This window comes from Cottoperca gobio, chromosome 9, assembly GCF_900634415.1.
Source record: "Cottoperca gobio chromosome 9, fCotGob3.1, whole genome shotgun sequence".
Classification (NCBI taxonomy): Eukaryota; Metazoa; Chordata; class Actinopteri; order Perciformes; family Bovichtidae; genus Cottoperca; species Cottoperca gobio.
Genome location: NC_041363.1, coordinates 17,356,143 through 17,373,453, shown reverse-complemented (window position 1 = coordinate 17,373,453; position 17,311 = coordinate 17,356,143). Strand labels below are relative to the sequence as shown.

The 17,311-nt window shown below is 37.5% G+C and overlaps 3 protein-coding genes across 8 annotated transcripts; all 3 read left to right on the top strand.

The window, feature by feature from the left end:
- The first annotated feature begins 9 nt into the window (after nucleotides 1-9).
- enkd1 (enkurin domain containing 1) lies at nucleotides 10-4,844 on the top strand. 6 transcript variants are annotated; one of them, XM_029440041.1, is made up of 9 exons: nucleotides 10-258; nucleotides 572-696; nucleotides 1,555-1,645; nucleotides 1,964-2,188; nucleotides 2,378-2,550; nucleotides 2,637-2,780; nucleotides 3,013-3,155; nucleotides 3,803-3,939; nucleotides 4,055-4,844. In XM_029440041.1, exons 3-9 carry the CDS (start codon nucleotides 1,561-1,563, stop codon nucleotides 4,213-4,215), a joined length of 1,068 nt encoding a protein of 355 aa, XP_029295901.1. In that variant the 5' UTR covers nucleotides 10-258; nucleotides 572-696; nucleotides 1,555-1,560; the 3' UTR covers nucleotides 4,216-4,844. The 6 variants fall into 6 exon arrangements, with proteins under 6 accessions (XP_029295901.1, XP_029295898.1, XP_029295897.1 ...); XM_029440038.1 differs by having other exon boundaries at nucleotides 10-268; nucleotides 535-696; XM_029440039.1 differs by having other exon boundaries at nucleotides 230-258; nucleotides 550-696.
- Nucleotides 4,845-5,404: 560 nt separating this feature from the next.
- polb (polymerase (DNA directed), beta) lies at nucleotides 5,405-13,721 on the top strand. Its single transcript, XM_029440594.1, has 14 exons — nucleotides 5,405-5,617; nucleotides 5,946-6,003; nucleotides 6,512-6,578; nucleotides 7,867-7,941; nucleotides 8,060-8,118; nucleotides 10,258-10,307; nucleotides 10,414-10,465; nucleotides 10,592-10,646; nucleotides 10,732-10,804; nucleotides 10,882-10,952; nucleotides 11,045-11,131; nucleotides 11,273-11,340; nucleotides 12,241-12,380; nucleotides 12,522-13,721. The coding sequence occupies exons 1-14, from the start codon at nucleotides 5,557-5,559 to the stop codon at nucleotides 12,614-12,616; spliced, it is 1,011 nt and encodes a 336-aa protein (XP_029296454.1). The 5' UTR covers nucleotides 5,405-5,556; the 3' UTR covers nucleotides 12,617-13,721.
- A 1,363-nt stretch (nucleotides 13,722-15,084) lies between these two features.
- Nucleotides 15,085-17,296, top strand: dynll1 (dynein, light chain, LC8-type 1). The gene is made up of 3 exons (XM_029439479.1): nucleotides 15,085-15,216; nucleotides 15,981-16,119; nucleotides 16,909-17,296. The coding sequence occupies exons 2-3, from the start codon at nucleotides 15,988-15,990 to the stop codon at nucleotides 17,044-17,046; spliced, it is 270 nt and encodes an 89-aa protein (XP_029295339.1). The 5' UTR covers nucleotides 15,085-15,216; nucleotides 15,981-15,987; the 3' UTR covers nucleotides 17,047-17,296.
- Nucleotides 17,297-17,311: the final 15 nt, after the last annotated feature.

The window sequence follows — 17,311 nt, the reverse complement described above, 5'->3', positions numbered from 1 at the left end:
TGAGAAAAACCTGTCAGGCAGACCTTAATCTCAGCAAGAGTACAGTGTACCTCTTCAACATGCTGCAGCAATCAAATAGTTAGATTTAGATTCAGGGTATAAATAGTTCAGATTATAGCTATATATGTGGCAGTCGTACTGAATATGAGATGTTATTTAGTAAACCTGGAAGGCAACACTCAGGGAGCTCAATGATCCAACACACCGGTGCTTTCAGGATTACAATAGAAATATACTTGCTTGAACTGAAAACTGCAGGTGAGCGCAGGTAAACGCGTCTCAAGACTAACTAACCATTCAGGTTACATATTAGTTTATCAAAGTCCTTGCATTATTGTTATAATTATCAGCAATCCCTTGGCAACAACAACATGCGCTACATTGCGTAATATAGTTGGCAGTAACACACTATTTGTATGTTGTTGTTGTTATAAACCTGCCGTATCTTATTTCTGATAAACCCCCAACTGTCTAACAGTTAGTATGATTTTTGATAGATTTGGAATAATGTTTGATAGAAGTCTGTTTTGACAGTCTCTGGTTTTGGAGGATTTGTTTTCTCTTCTATCAGGTCTAGTTCTATGTGCGGCTGCCCCGTTGCCATGGTGAAGAATACTAAAACAACCGTTGATACCGCAGCGTCATCAGTCTGCGTGAACACAATCCCCAACTGATAAACAAGACGACTTATTAAAGGTAAACAAATTATCTTGGTTATTTTCTGCAACTTAACCGGTTACAGTTGTTTGGTCGACGTAAACAATTTCAAATATTTTCAGTAACGTTAGCGTTAAACCGTTTCTGTCTATTAGCTAACTTTATAACAAGCTATCTAATTAAGTTAACAATAGCTATAGTTAAACAGCGTTAGCGCGAGGTAACGTTAGCAAGCAATGTGACGAATGAGATGAACAGGGATTTTGATTGCTATAATATCAAAAACAAATGATTTATTCATTCATTCATTATTGTTATCCTAGTGATACACTGCAGCCACCTCGCATACTGATTAACCACTGATCAAAACATAAACTACACTTCTGCATATTATTCATGCAGTCTGTGTGATTTAATGTATAACCTTCAAGGATTTATATTTAGTTTTAAAAGTGCAGCAATCACACCACCTGTAGTACACAAAGAAATCATAGGTTATTTATCTTGCTTGTCATTAAGTAACACTAAACAATCATCAGCTTATCATTGTGAAACAATGAATCAATCAATCTATCAATCCATTTATTTTTCATTTGTAATAATCATACAAGATACAATTCCAGGTAAATGTAACCTCACAGTTCCTTCAATGTATGCATTCAAAAGAGTTTGAATAGAATAGGAATAATAACAATATAGCCTATTTGTTCATAATTGGGGGGTGGGGGCAGTGTAGAGCACTGCCTATTGTATGTTCGGACAAACAAACCACTCTTTACATGGCCTTGCGGTCGTCTTTGGCTCTGTTTCTGTACCAGGCTTTGATTCTCTGTTCTCAGCTGCTCCGCTGATAGTGACTTTTTACAGTTTTTCACTTATGTTTTGTACAATTTACAGCTTCAGATGTGTGAAGGACCTTCATCCATATCTGGGCCAATCCCCCCGGATCCTTCTCTGTTTCCTCAGTACTACAAACGACCTGCTTCAGGTTAGATGAAGTCACGGGGCTCTGCTATATAAAAAAACTTCAAACAGTCTGTGTTATTTTCCAGTGATTTTGGGCAGTAAACTTAATATCTAAGTTTAAGACGGATGTCTACGGTTGTAACCATTTAGAATTTTTGGGAGTTAGTCTTTTGACATCCATGAGTGCTTTTACATGTAATAAAGGAGGCACAAAATCTGTCACAGGCACAAAACTGCTATTACAGAGTAATCTTCTCTTCATGTGTTTGAACATTTGAAGAACTCATTGTTTAATAAACCAAACGTTAGAACTTGTTTTTCTTTTCTTTTCTTTCTTCAGCACGTGGCCGTTTAGAGGGAAACCACAATGGGACTTTGGCCCTGCTCTCAGGGCCGCTTCTTCCAGATCCTGTGTTGTACCCTGGCTGCTACAGTGCTCGTACTCCAGCACATCCTCCCCGTATCGGCCCTAATGCCACCCATATTCTAGAACGAGGACAGAGAGGGGTAGTGGGGGAACTACTCAAACTAGACGGTGTGTCTATCACCCCTGTTCCCAAACAGAGTAAGTGCAATTGATTTTCCGGTCTGTAAATGTGTGCTCCGCCAAAAAGAGTTGTTCTGTTTTTTTCTTATAGGATGCTATCAGTGTATCTTCTTATTTCTGTTTTTATAGCAAGTAACAGAGCTTGATTAAACACACTAACTTCATATAAACATGAAAAGTAATTGAGACAACTTTCTTGACCCTCAGAACAGCGGGTCCATGACTTTGGTAAAGAGAATGTGCGTCGGCTCAGGGAGATCCAGAGGCGCTGCAAAGAGCAGGAGTCAGAGAGAGCACAGTCTCGTCCGGTTCCAGTCAAAGCTCTTTGGACCTCCTCCAAATACGAAAACGTCCCATCCAAGGTGATGGTCCAGCTACAGGTAATGAGCATGTCTGCGAAAGATGCAAGTCCTTGGGTTATGAATATCTCCTCTGGATCACTTTTAATCCAGTTTCTTTCATGCAGGTTTCTAGTCCAACTGCTAAACCACAGTGTCAAACCTTTCTGAAGGCCCACTCAACTGCCCCACCAAAACCGCGCTCCAAAACCTCTCCTGTAGCTTTGCAACGCCCGGCCTCCTGCAACTCCATACAGGACCACAACTTTCAAGTGAGAATTGCTAATACATGTTCATTTATTCATACACACACTCACATGAACAGGCAACAAGAGGTACAGTAAATTGATTTTGACAAGAGAAAAGTAGAGCTGGCAACTCCTGTATTTTGCTCCATATGTTTTATCAAACAAATAACATGAATCTGCATTTTGCTGACTTTGATATGTATCTGCCATATTTCCTTTTTGTTTTAATTCCATACATTGTTGTTTGTGGATACAGTTACAGGTGCAAGGCCAGATGATAAATTTCATAAAACATAATGCCCAGTCTGCAGGAAAAACAGTGCTGCGTCGGTCCCAGTCATTGACAAACTTTAGAGATAAGCCTGTGCCCATGGCAGTCAAGGGACAGGTTCCTCAGTAGTGAGTATACTTATGACATATCTTACATCCCCACAATCAAATGTCCTTATCTACTCACATGTTCTATTATATATTAATATCCTTTTGTAAAATTCAAAATGTGTTCAATTGCTTCCATGTAATGTGACTCAAAATCAATACCAGATCACAACACTGGAAACACAGTACACACCTCTTCATATTTGATTTAGTGCTTCTCTAAATTCAGAACTCTGAGATTTGAAAGAAGCTTATTGCCAAGTAGGTTTTCGCAGACAAGGATTTGTTTTGGTGAACAATGTTTTGGTGAACAATGAACATAGTTGAGAAAATAAAAGATAAAAACAAGTACTGCAAACAATCAAGAAGCATAATACATTTTATTTTAAATAAAGAGATATATCTATCTATACATATCTATAGATATCTATATCTATCTATGCATATCTATAGATATCTATACATATCTATATATATATGTATGTATATGTATTACACTGGACACACAGGACACTTCTTCATATGGGATTTTAATGCTTCTTCTATGTATTTATTTATTTTAAGTATTTGGTAAAAACACATGACACTTCACGAAAAGGCCATGTTGACACCCTTTTACTGTTACTCATTTCTGTTCTCCCTCTCATTAACACTTGACACACACTCAGTCTTGAGGAAAGGAAGGAGCAGTGGCATAAAGAGGAGGAGGAGAGAAGGAGGAACGCACCTGATCCTACAGCCCCAGCTGGCCACACCCTGATGCCTGAGAGTGAGAGACAGGAGACACTGAAGTCCCTCCAAGAGAGTATGTAGAGATTGAAAGCCTTTAAATTAATGATGGCAACATTACCTTAAGGTTATACATATAAAGTGATATCAAGTATTTCCTTCTCTTATTTTGTTGATTTTGTTTTTCTCAGCCCATCGCTCACTGGTGACTGAGCTGATGTCACTCCCTCTCAAAGCTGACCATCTGAGTGTTCGTTCACTTCGGGCTCATCTTGATTGTAGGCTTTCTGAAATCGAGGAGGCCATTAAAATATTCTCCAGGGACAAAGTTTATGTAAAAATAGATTCCTAACAAGCGAGGCAGAGAAAGAAGAGGAGGAGGAGGAGAAGGAGGTGGAGGACGAGGAGGTCCTCTAAATGTACTGCTTTATTGAGATTCATTTTCATTTTGTAGTTGCTTTATGTATCATAATGCTGAACCTTGTAAAATAGATGATTATTTTAATGTTAGGAAAGTATTTGCTTTTTGTAAATTGAAAACTCTACTAACTGAACTATTGAGGACACTGATCATCAGTTACTTAAAAAGCAATATACATGCTACTGAATAATATGCATATGTTTCTCTTGGGAGAAAAACAACCAGATGGACTGTAAACTTAGCTCTTTATGTATCACCTGCTGAGATGTTATTTCTTTTGTCTTTGTGTAAAACTGTCTGGTGGTTTGGTATAATGAATAATGAAAAGTCATTGTATATATATATATTTTTACAATCTTGGCTATTAAAGCGTATAACGTCGTACAGTGTCAGTATGTTGCAGACTGCTAAAGAAGTATTTTTATTCATTACAAGTACTACTACTACTTGACAGTATGTAACAGTCAAATTCCAACAACAACAATAACATATAAACAAGTTCAAAGAACAAAAAGGAGATATAACGTGCAATGGAATTAATTATGACATTTAAAAAATAAAAAAACATTTGGTTAAGGGATTGTGCAAGAAGCTTTTTACATTCAATAAAAACAAGATAATACATAGGAGGGGGGGGGGGGAGAAATTAATAATTAAGTAACATTAGTCGATCATTTTACGTTTCAGTTAATGTGCTTTATATGATATATATTATATCTTAAATGTCACTATTCTGTAGACAAATTACCTATTGAACTAGCTAATGGACTTTGCTCCACACAGATATTACATATGGACTAACAAAGATATTCAATATAAGGAAAATAATTCTGTTTATCCAGAATCAATGGACTCCTCACTGGTTCTGGTCATGGTGATACAATTCAAACACTCACGATTGGAGAAGGAATATCTTCATTGGTGATTTAGATACATAAACACATTTGTAATAAACAAATCCATCCGGAATAATATTGTAGAGAATAATATTCCGCCAATGCAAATATCCTGGTGTTCAAATTAGAAAAAGGCATGGAGAATATCAGAAAAATATCGTAGGTGGCATAAAATTTAAAAAAGAAAACACTTTGAGTATGTATGACGTAGTGACGCACGCCCCTCCCCGTTTACGTCTATCGGTCATTGTTCGGCTTCAGCTTGCTAATGTGCTAGTTAGAGGCTAGCCAAGATTACACACGTTTAGACTCTTCGTGCATGAATACAAGACATTTTAAGTTTACAACGAACAACTGAGAGCTTGTCAGAACAACAATGAGCAAAAGAAAAGCGCCGCAGGAATCCCTAAATGAGGGAATAACAGACTTTCTTGTCGGTACGTGAAGAGACGATTGAGTTTAGCTAACAATAGCTAGCGTAGCACCTGGGTTTTGTTTTTAAGTAAAAATAACAAATAACTTTGCATATGTAGTATATATTTGTTAAAAAAATATGCTAAATTATGCTTTTTACGTCTCATGTTTGTCATGTGGTCTGCTTGGACCTAAAATCTGAGTTTCTCAGCCCTGACGCTGATCGTCACTGTGTTGTCATTTAAATGCCTCCTGCCTTTAGCTGAGTTGGCATGTCTTAAAATAGTGGCAATAAACTACAAAAGTACGAGGTAAATATAAAACCATACGATGTCTTACTTCTGTTTCCAGAGCTGGCCAATTACGAGAAAAACGTCAACAGGGCAATACACAAGTACAACGCTTACAGGTAAGCTCTGAAGCCTCAGCAGTGCTTTGTTTGTTGAAGGTTTCATTAATGTTCATACAACAAGGTATGATCACAAATGTAATGCTTCAATATCAGATGCATAGAGGTCATTAACTAAATTGCTAGTTTAAAACTATGGAGACAATCAATTTATAGAAACAGTTTTAGAGTTTTTTAATCAACTTTATTGTGATTTTGGAAGTTGTTGCAAGTATTTAGTCTACCATCATTGATATAAGTGGGGTGGACAAAAACACCTCTCTAAAATAGTTTCAACAGAAGCTGGAAAATGAAACCTTCATGGTGCACGTTTATTACATTGTTTTAGAGTGTGTTATATATTTTATTCTTTATGAAGAGAGTTGACTAGTAATTGTGATAAAAACTTGTTTATGTAATAGGTTCTGTTTTGGAAATCAGCAGAAACCTTTTATCATACATTATTTAACATCACATTTCTTCATACATTATATATCTTTTTAAATCATTTTGCTTATTCTCTGTCTAGGAAAGCAGCATCTGTCATTTCAAAGTACCCTAACAAAATCAAAAATGGTGAAGAGGCCAAGAAACTGGTATGTGCACTGGATTTGTTTTTTAAGTTCTTGTTTTTTTATTGCCTTTTATAAAAAAAACACACCAGTGAATTTTTACATATGTGAAGAATTGACCTTGTGACAATGATCCAGATGCATAATGACATTTTGTGTAGCAACTACAATCTAAGACACAGCAATGCCGTGTACAGTCCTGCAACTACCTTTTTGAAGGATCTCTGGGAACCATCACCTTATCGTGGTGGAGAGGTTTGTGTGTCCCTATGAACCTGAGAGCTGTGTTGTCTGGAGCCTGGTGCTCCTGGTAGGGTCTCCCAAGGCAAATAGAAGTGGACATAGTCTCCCTCTGACGTCACCCATTGGTTTGTGGACTACGGTTTTGAAGCCTCGTGTTTGGGGTTTTGTCCGTCGCCATCTTTGTATTTTGGAACCAGAAGTAACAACCAATAACAACAACAAACAATTAACTTTCATCTACTAAAAACACTCTATGAAAAGGTTAAAGTTGTAATAAGAAAACACGGACAACACCGGGGTAGCAACCTGTCAATCACAAGGTAGCCCTGCCCTAAAGCCTAGTCTGCTTTATCGTCTATTTTACTCTAAATGGGACCATCATTTACAAAATGCACATCATGCTGTATTAAAGAAGACTTGAAACTAGCAACTGAGACCATACACTCATCAGAAAAATGTTTACTGAGGTAACAAATCAAGTGAATAAAAGGGTCATTTTCTCATAGACTTCTATACAAACTGACTTCTTTTTGCAACCATTGGAGTCACCCCCTGTTGGATATCACAGAGAATGCAGGTTTGAGGCACTTTCGGGTTGGCTGCACTTTTCAGACCGCTTGGTTGCCCCTTGGGTGTCTAACTAATTATCATGGTTATAATCATAGAATAATTGCTTGATTTCCTAACACGAGCAAGCAGTAATAATCCATATGTGACTTTTAAAATTGCAGTTAGAGTTTTTTGTTGGCATATCCACAGTTTTTTCTTGGTAATTTCTTATGTTGGATTTATCACATTCACTACATCTTAGTCATATTTTATTATCTGTCTCTGTATTGAACGTGACCAGGACAGCTGATCGTTTATTTCAGTGTAATGGTGCCTGGAAACTGGAAAAGACTCCATCATCAATTGTCTTCCCTACCCCTAATGTGTTCATGTTGCTGTGTGTTGTGTGAGGCACTCTGCTTTAGCATCTGTTTGTCAACAGTACTACTCTGCACATCTTACATAACTGCTGCAGATCGCACTATTCAACACCCTCGTATTTGTTTTCACATTTCAACAGGATGGCGTTGGAGCTAAAATAGCAGAAAAGATTGATGAGTTTCTACAAACTGGCAAACTACGGAAACTGGAAAAGGTGAGTCTTGCGGAGTGGTAATGCATGAACTATGCCACATTGTAAAAGTTTGGTTGAATAATAGCTACATTTCAAGGTATTACACAGACTGATGTGCTAATTTTATATTTTCCTCCAGATTCGTAACGATGACACAAGCTCCTCCATCAATTTCCTCACCAGAGTTACTGGAATTGGGTATGTTGTTAGTTTTATGGACGTTCACAATGAAATGCATCATGACTAATTAAAATCCACTGAATGACCAATTCAGTGGCAATTCCAGAGGGATGCAGGAATTGATTAAGATGAATCTATTCACTGATTCTTGAGAATGTGGATAAAACATGTCCCACTAAGGAAAGTGCTAATTCCGTTGAAAAGCAATAACATTTTCTCATTTAACTTATCTTATTAATTTATCTTTTGCACAAATGTAAAAAAAATTCATATGTTTGTCTTTAATTTGATAAATTATATGATTATATGATCGCCCAATACCCAGAAAATCAGTTGTCCTCAGACAAGAGATTGTCATTTCAATTCAATACAAATTTGAGCAACTCATTTAAAATGTATAATATATATATATATATATATATATATATATATATATATATATATATATATATATATATATATATATATATATATACACCAAATGAAAGAGTAGAGTCCAATATTTCTTTAAAACTAAAAGCAATGAATGTTCAAATATATGCACTTTATTTTCTGGTAGCTCAAAATGTGTCCAAGGTTTTTGTCAACACCATCAGATATTTATAAAAAAGCAATAAAATCAGGCGACCACATGATGAGCTGTTCTCCTGAGGACTCGCTGTCCACCTCCACATCTGCTAAATGCTACAAGAGCATTCAGGCTCCTGTAAGTTTGATATTTTTTCAAGGATTTATTGATGTTGCTACTGTCACAACCATGATGTGTCAACACTGTCTCTTTTGTAAAGAAATAATTATTTTATATTATGACATAAATGTATTCATTTTAAGTAAGCCAGGGTGGTTGTGGCTTTGTGGTCTAGTGGTACGGCTTCCAAACAGAGCTTAACCCTGAGTTGCTCCAGGGAGACTGTCCCTGTAGTTAGTTCACTGTAAGTCGCTCTGGATAAGAGCGTCTGCTAAATGACCTGTACTGTAAAAGTAAAGACTAGAGGCAGCTAGCAACACAGAGAAAACAAGATGGCTCCTGTATACAGCTCATGCATGTCAAAAAGTGAGCTTTTGTCAACACCGTCAGGTTTTCTATCTTATTTATGCTTAAAACGTTGCAGTTGTACTGTAGTTTTTATCTTGCCGTTCGCCATTGTTAATATTTACAGAAGGATAACATGTACATAACAAATAGTTTGTTGTAATTAGGCCACTGTCACCACAGTCAGGTCTGTGTCACCACCGTCAGGTCTCAGTCACCACCGTGAGGTCTCAGTCACCACCGTCAGGTCTGTGTCGCCACCGTCAGGTCTCAGTCACCACCGTCAGGTCTGTGTCGCCACCGTCAGGTCTCAGTCACCACCGTCAGGTCTCAGTCACCACCGTCAGGTCTCAGTCACCACCGTCAGGTCTCAGTCACCACCGTCAGGTCTCAGTCACAACCGTCAGGTCTGTGTCGCCACCGTCAGGTCTCAGTCACCACCGTCAGGTCTCAGTCACCACCGTCAGGTCTCAGTCACCACCGTCAGGTCTCAGTCACCACCGTCAGGTCTCAGTCACCACCGTCAGGTCTCAGTCACAACCGTCAGGTCTCAGTCACCACCGTCAGGTCTCAGTCACCACCGTCAGGTCTCAGTCACAACCGTCAGGTCTCAGTCACCACCGTCAGGTCTCAGTCACAACCGTCAGGTCTCAGTCACCACCGTCAGGTCTCAGTCACCACCGTCAGGTCTCAGTCACCACCGTCAGGTCTCAGTCACAACCGTCAGATGGAACTTTGTTTTAAATGAATATGACATGAATATGTTCCTCCAATGCAGTTGATGTATTGAAGTAAATGTCTATTTGAAATAGAAAATGTGATCTTTTTATGTCCACAATTATTATTTTGTATATTTAATGCTAATGATGAAAGTGATACTAAGCAATGACAGGAAAAACACATCATTTATGAAAAAATGACAAAATCAGGAGGTTGCCCAGAAATATTGCTCGATTGCTGAGACCTTGTTCTATAAACACATACGTTTAGATTTCTTAACAATAAATCTTGGATAAAACCTGTTTTATCCAAATTCTCAAGAATCCGTGTATTATTATAGTATTATTATAGTATTATTATAATGCTTCATGTTACAAACTGCACCTTGTCGGTTTTGACTTCAGCCCTGCTGCTGCCAGGAAGTTCTTTGAGGACGGGGTGAAGACGTTAGAAGGTTTGTTTATTAGAATTGTTCAAAACATTTTCTTTAATCTTAGTCTAGGTCCATATGACACAGTTGTACATTTAGCTCTGGTATGATTTTCTTTCCTGTTCTTTAGATTTGAAAAAGATTGAGCACAAGCTAAACCATCATCAACAGATTGGACTCAGGTATGTTTAGCTTGAATGCTCTTTTTTAAGCATGTAAGTCATTAGTACCAAAATAATTGAATATCTTTAAAGTCTTTCTCTACTGATACATGAGCTGTGTTTCATGGATTATTTTGCTGTCTTCAGGTACTTTGAGGAATTTGAGAAAAGGATTCCACGTGCTGAAATGGAGAAGATGGAGGTAATGAAGCTTTTGAATTTGTTTGTTTATCTTCAAATTAGATAGAGAGTATAGAGAGTTTTCTTACATTGTGTGTTTTGTTTAGACTCTTATTGTTGAAGAGTTGAAAGGGATCGGTACAGAATATATTGGGACAATCTGTGGAAGCTACAGGAGAGGTAAAACCTTCCCTTCAAATTTATTTTCAGTTAATTCCATTAATTATGAAATTGATTCACATGTTCATAATTTCCAGGTGCAGCATCGAGTGGTGATATTGATATTTTGCTGACCCACCCAGACTACACCTCTCTGACCGAGAAGCAGGTAAGACTCTTCTCTACTGTATCTCACTCATCCTGTTGTAAATCGATATAACATTAATATTAATATTTAGTTCCTTTTATCTTCTTTTCCAGCCCAAGGTCTTCCATGCCGTGGTCGAACATTTTGAGTCCATTGGCTTTGTGACCGACACGCTGTCCAAAGGAGACACCAAGTTCATGGTGAGGCCGGAGCTGATTTTCTCTCTTGTGCTCAGCTGTATGTGTTTGTTGTTGTAATTAGTTACAAAGTTAGAACAGTAACTATACTCAACCCATGAGGCACATGACTGTGGTCACAATGTGCTGGATTTTGTTTTTTAGGGAGTCTGCCAGCTGCAGCAGAATGACGAAGATGAGGAAGAATACCTTCACAGACGTATTGATATTAGGTGCCCTTCTTTATATTGCTCATATCTATAATGTTTAGGGATGCACCGATCGATCGCCCACCTGTCGGAACAGGCCGGCCAATCGGTCTCGTATATCCGTTATTTTGCCGGTCGCATTTACACACATACTGCATGATGGTTTTCTGTCACTCATACAGCGGCACAGACAGTAATGTCACACACTCACACACACACACACACACACTGTGTTATTCAGTGAAAAAAGCTCTGGCAATTTGTAACACCTGCAAGTCCAAAAATAAACCCCTAACTTAATATATTATATTGTAATTGATTGCCACATGCTGCTCAGAGTAATCACAGTGACCTGCTGCTGACAGCGCGGGGTCTCCACTCCTCTTTCGCAGGAGGGTACCGCTCTACATGCAGGGGTGGAACTTAATATAAAACAAACCTTTACATTGTTGCTAGATACTACTTTATAAATACTTTTGTATAGATACATAATGTTCAATAGATAATAAATAGTTGACTCTCTATACAATAATAATGCCTTCATTAAGGACACAGAGAGAAGGTCCATAGCGTACTAAATAAAAAACAAAACAAAATACCTAAGAAAAGAATATTATCTCTGATTCTTCTCTGATATGTATGAACATACATTTGAATAAGAAAAGGTACAAAAATGTTTGTGTATGCTGTCAATTGTAGTTCTTAGAAAGAAAAATCAGAATCGGCAGATCAGACTTTTAAGATATTGGAATCAGCCAAGAAAATTGCAACATAGAAACATTGCGTCTACCTACTACAATACCAGACAGGCCCAGTACAATTGGATGTACCACGAAAACAGTAGAGGCAACCCTTTTATTTGTTTATTCTTCTGATCAACTGTCTGTTCCTGCTCTCTAAATGTCCTTTCTCCATTTCCCAAAGGTTAATTCCCAAGGACCAGTACTACTGTGGAGTTCTGTATTTCACCGGAAGTGATATCTTCAATAAAAACATGAGAACTCATGCTCTGGAGAAGGGCTTCACTCTTAATGAGTACACCATACGGCCACTTGGGGTCACCGGTGAGTCTAAAATGACCATATGACGCTGCTCACTCTGCTCCAGCCCTGTGTGTCTTCTGGCATCAGTCAGTAACCAGTGATTCATGCTTTAAATATCTATAACATGCTTTAATCAGCTATTTTTCTTTGTGGATGCTGTAGGTGTTGCAGGGGAGCCTCTGTTGGTGGATAGTGAGAGAGACATCTTTGAATACATCCACTACAAATACAGAGAGCCAAAGGAACGCAGCGAGTGAAGCTTACAGTTGCATCTGTATTTGAAGCTACAGCTTTCCAGTTAACAAGATCGGAAGCATGTGGACAAATGTGTGTTTTAGTATACCATTCAACTATGTCAGCAAGGGGGAAAAACAGCTGTGAAAGTCATTTTAATTGTTTGTCTTGGACATTATTTCTACCTTAAATTAAAATCGTCCCCTTTTAATGACATTTAACTCATCCTCTCCACAAAAAAAATATTATTTTGTTTTTTTCCTTCGGTTTAATGCTCCATGGTGTATCTTTGTGAAGACTATTGGGTTCTATTTGTTTTAAATCATGCTCTCAATAGTAATTTAATTTTGACGACACTTGTACATTACATTTTTGATATGAAGAAAAAAAAAAGGATTATACCATGATCTGAGAGGCGTAATCTTAAAGTGGACTTGCTTCTGTTACAGTTGTTGGAACACAATGAGGAACTCTATCATCCAGCCATTTTGACTTAACAGTAGTGCCCTTTAACAACGTGGCCACGTATTGCAAATATGTTTTAATAATATATATCTGTTACACATTCAGACAACACAACGGTATTGCTACTTTATGTTAGTAGTTTAAAATAAATCTCATTCTCCCTGGACATTTAAGAGTGTGTTTTTAAACCTGTAGTGTTTCTCTTCCGATGTGAATTTGCTATTTGTGGTTAATGGGCTCAGGGGCAGTGGGACAAAAGGATCATCAATTTGTTGAGATAGATGAGAAAAACTTCTGTGATCTGTGAGTATGACTGTTTCACTGGTAGACTTGATTAAACTCTTGTGTAATTGTGTGAAAATTAGTACTTGTGTGTTAGGTCAGGACATTATTGTGTCTTTGGTGCTTTTTAAAGGGACATTTTAAAAGCACTAGATAAAAGTAATAAAGTTAACCAGGTAACTGAAACACTGCTACTGTGTACTGTGGTGTTACAGATTTGAATCTGTAACACAAAACTTGAATATAAAGATAAGGATTTTCGTTCAGTTTTGAATGTGGATGATTGCAAACATTTCTGACAATGTTTAAGAAAAGCCATAGTGTTTAACGGTCAACTGTTAACTTTGAGTTTCAGTGAAATAAATGGATTTAAAAAAATTACACGTGAAATTTCATCGATTTTTCATTATCCATAAAAAAAATAAAAGATCTAATTTAACTATAAAGTAATCTCTGTCTGTATGTGAGTATGTCCTTTGCCTATCTTGAGAACAGTTCATCTGATCTCCTTCACACTCGGTGGGTGTATTCCTGCCGACCCAAGGATGTGCAGTGTTGAATTTGGACACCCAACATGTTTATTTGTTTGTTTCTTTTGTAGATGATCGCAAACGTTTTCTGAAAATATTTATACTATTACTTTTTTTTATAGCATACTATATTATGGCATTATAACTGGAAAAAAATGTATGCCACACTATAGTATAACATTTCTATAGCATAATGTACTATGATTTCTGTATAACATACTATAGTATAACATTTAATATGATATACTATACAATGAATATCTTATAACATATTTAATGACACCCTATGGAATTATTTATGAAGTTTTGTATAACTTTTTTAATGACATTATACTTTGATTTTCTTAATGACATACTATAAAAAATGTCAAGACATTTTATTGCCATATTATACTATGACTTTTATGACGTATTTATGACATACTGTACTATTTTTACTGTTTTATATGATTTTTTAATGAAAATCTATACTTAAATGTAATTTTATGGTATGTTATACTGTGGCAGATAGTACAGGAAATAGACAGGAAAGGGGGTAACAGATAAGACAACGTGTAGCAAAGGGCGGCGGATTGGATTTGAACCCATACGGTTGCGGTAAACTGCCTCAGTTCATGGGGTGCACGCTCTACTCCATGTTATGACATTTTTAATGGCACACTATTAACTATGACCTTTTTATATATTTTGTCATGGCATAGTATACCATGACTTTTTATATGAGATTTTTTACGATATTATGGCATTTTTAATGACACTGACTGCTATACTTTGACTTTGTTTTTTACATTTAAATGGCATACTATAATATGACATTTGTTTATGACATCAGAAATGTTACTTGTACCCAAAGTGTATTGTGAATACGCCCCAAGTATGAATTACAATAAGAATTATTGAGAAATATGCTGGTAACTTTTTCCAACAAAATTGTTTCACGGTATGTAGGCTTACGTTTTCTTATACTTTGCTTACTTTTATCTGAAGGACTAAAATAATAAAATAATACAGTAATCTTAAAACAGTTCGTTACACATCATAGAGCTATCACCAGTAAGGCATGTACCATAGCATTAGCATGTTATTTACAGTGGTTGCCTCGGTAACTATCGTGTCGCAAGGCATGATGGTTTGAAATAAAATGCAGGCAGAAACACCCGAAACATAGGCCTGAATCAGCCACTGACAGCACCCTGTGCATTAATACCAGCCAATGGAAACACATCAAGGCAGCAGTCTCTTAACGCTACACACCCACATTACTTTTGTGTCAACCACTTCGCGGGAGTTGTCACAACGGGAGCAGTCGTCTCTTTAAAACCGAACAAACACTATACGGGAGACTAGTAAGTAAATTTAAGAACATCGAATGTTGAAAATTATCGGATGGTTGATTTGTTCATTTTTAAGTATTGTCAAAACGGCAACAGCTGTGCTTACTGTTAGACGGCGTTTTTCTTTCCTTTTGCGAGATGAATAAGCAGCTAGTTATCGTTAACGTTAGTGAATTAACGGCTCATCATCGCTAATTATGCATGTGGCGATGTGTTGCTAGCAAACACTTCTACCTATGAAACCTTACTTCAGATAAGTCCTATTTATGACAAACGTTATGTTATTATGATTAGTGTCTCTTTTTTCCGGTATATTGCCTGTTGGGAGCAGATAAGGCTTGCTTTTTCGCTGTTTTATAACGTCAGTCAACGTTAGTTTGAGAAATGTGTTTTCATTTTGTAGCCTCATATTTCATAGGATTCTTGATGAAACCTCGGCTAAAATTGAGACGATAATCTCAAATGTCTTGCGTATCCATAGAAACTACGCAGAGCGCGCATCCACCGAGCTTGATGGAAGTTGTTATGCAACACTTGTAGAAATGGCTAGTTCACATATTATGTGTCAGTTATTATGTAATAATAACTCGTCACTAACTAACGTTAACCGGTTGTTTTCCTTTACTGGGTGATGAGACCCTGTATGTTCTCCATACAGTATCGTTTCAGTCAATCGATGATGATGAGGACTTTTGGGATGCTTAGGCTTTTGCATTGTGTGTGTGCCAATGCGCTCGTGAAGATGATAAATCCTCCGCTGTGTTTTGGTTTCCCAGGGCAACCATGTCTGAAAGAAAGGCAGTGATCAAAAATGCCGACATGTCGGAGGACATGCAGCAGGACGCTGTTGAGTGTGCCACACAGGCCCTGGAGAAGTACAACATCGAGAAAGATATCGCTGCATTCATCAAGAAGGTAAAAACTACTGATGACGCATCTTCCAATCAGTTATATTCATAAAGTAGGTTCACACACAGTGTAACTTTAACCTACTGACTTGTAAGCAAAATATACGATTTCTATGAAATTGACAGCCAGTTTCAAGTTCTTAACTTATCATATACATAGCGAATACAGTGAAGCAGTCGTTGGCAACAGTTTGATAAACAATGAGTAATTTATATAGAGGGAAAGTGACAGTATAATGGCAAACCAGTGATGTAAAGCTATTTTGCAGTCACTGACTAACTCCACTGTGCATCATGCATGTTACACCCCAGCCTGGTATTTGTAAATGCTTGCTCCCTTCCTGAGGAAACATCTTTCTCTTGGACTGACTGTCCTACAGAAGCCACATGCCCAAATGTTTAATTCCTGATCAGTGTAGGGAGGAACACACCTCTAATTGTCATAGAAACAGTTTAAAAACGTAGGTGTAGCTGTACATTATCTTTCATGCATTCCCCTGAGTCTTGGCGAGTGTACACCTTCCAGTTTTATTGGGGGAGTTTTTTATTAGCTAGGGCATGTTGACAAAATTGTCCAAGTTTTACATACTTTTAATTTCTCCCAGCTACATTGCTGTGTGCAGAAAATGGTATCACTTGTTAGTTGTGATGAAGCATGTAAAACCATAAATGGGAAATGTGGTACGTCTACTTTACTGTATACTTCATTAAGCATGTATTCTTGTCTGCTTTCTTCACACCTCACATGTTGGTTCACTAATGTTTGATGAACACATTGTGTCTTTGTCCCACACAGGAGTTTGATAAGAAATATAACCCAACCTGGCACTGCATCGTTGGGAGGAACTTTGGCAGCTACGTGACTCATGAGACCAAGCATTTCATTTACTTCTACTTGGGTCAAGTGGCCATTCTGCTGTTCAAGTCCGGCTGAGGGAACGCATTTTCTCTACACCAACTGACCATACACAGTACTGACTGATTTGACAAAGGCACTTATCATTCCTTGGCAAGGGGCCGCTGCCTTTTTCTGTGCTGCTTTCTACTTTGTTCTGTTTTTGAGGATAAAAAAAAAAAACGTGGCCATGTTAAAGAGATGAAACACTTGTATTTATTTTTGTCTTGTTACATTAGACATGTCATTTTTTTAATTAAAGCGTAGCTGTTAAGCTGTCTGGGTCCAATGTCTGGTGTGGTCA

Bases quoted from the DNA above. Each gene is read 5' to 3' on its own strand.
- dynll1 (XM_029439479.1), top strand. From the start codon at position 15,988: ATGTCTGAAAGAAAGGCAGTGATCAAAAATGCCGACATGTCGGAGGAC. The intron at 16,120-16,908 runs GTAAAAACTACT...TGTCCCACACAG, and splicing joins TCGCTGCATTCATCAAGAAG to GAGTTTGATAAGAAATATAA.
- polb (XM_029440594.1), top strand. From the start codon at position 5,557: ATGAGCAAAAGAAAAGCGCCGCAGGAATCCCTAAATGAGGGAATAACA. The intron at 10,466-10,591 runs GTATGTTTAGCT...TGCTGTCTTCAG, and splicing joins CATCAACAGATTGGACTCAG to GTACTTTGAGGAATTTGAGA. The intron at 10,805-10,881 runs GTAAAACCTTCC...CATAATTTCCAG, and splicing joins CTGTGGAAGCTACAGGAGAG to GTGCAGCATCGAGTGGTGAT.
- enkd1 (XM_029440041.1), top strand. From the start codon at position 1,561: ATGTGTGAAGGACCTTCATCCATATCTGGGCCAATCCCCCCGGATCCT. The intron at 1,646-1,963 runs GTTAGATGAAGT...TTCTTTCTTCAG, and splicing joins CTACAAACGACCTGCTTCAG to CACGTGGCCGTTTAGAGGGA. The intron at 2,781-3,012 runs GTGAGAATTGCT...TTGTGGATACAG, and splicing joins TACAGGACCACAACTTTCAA to TTACAGGTGCAAGGCCAGAT.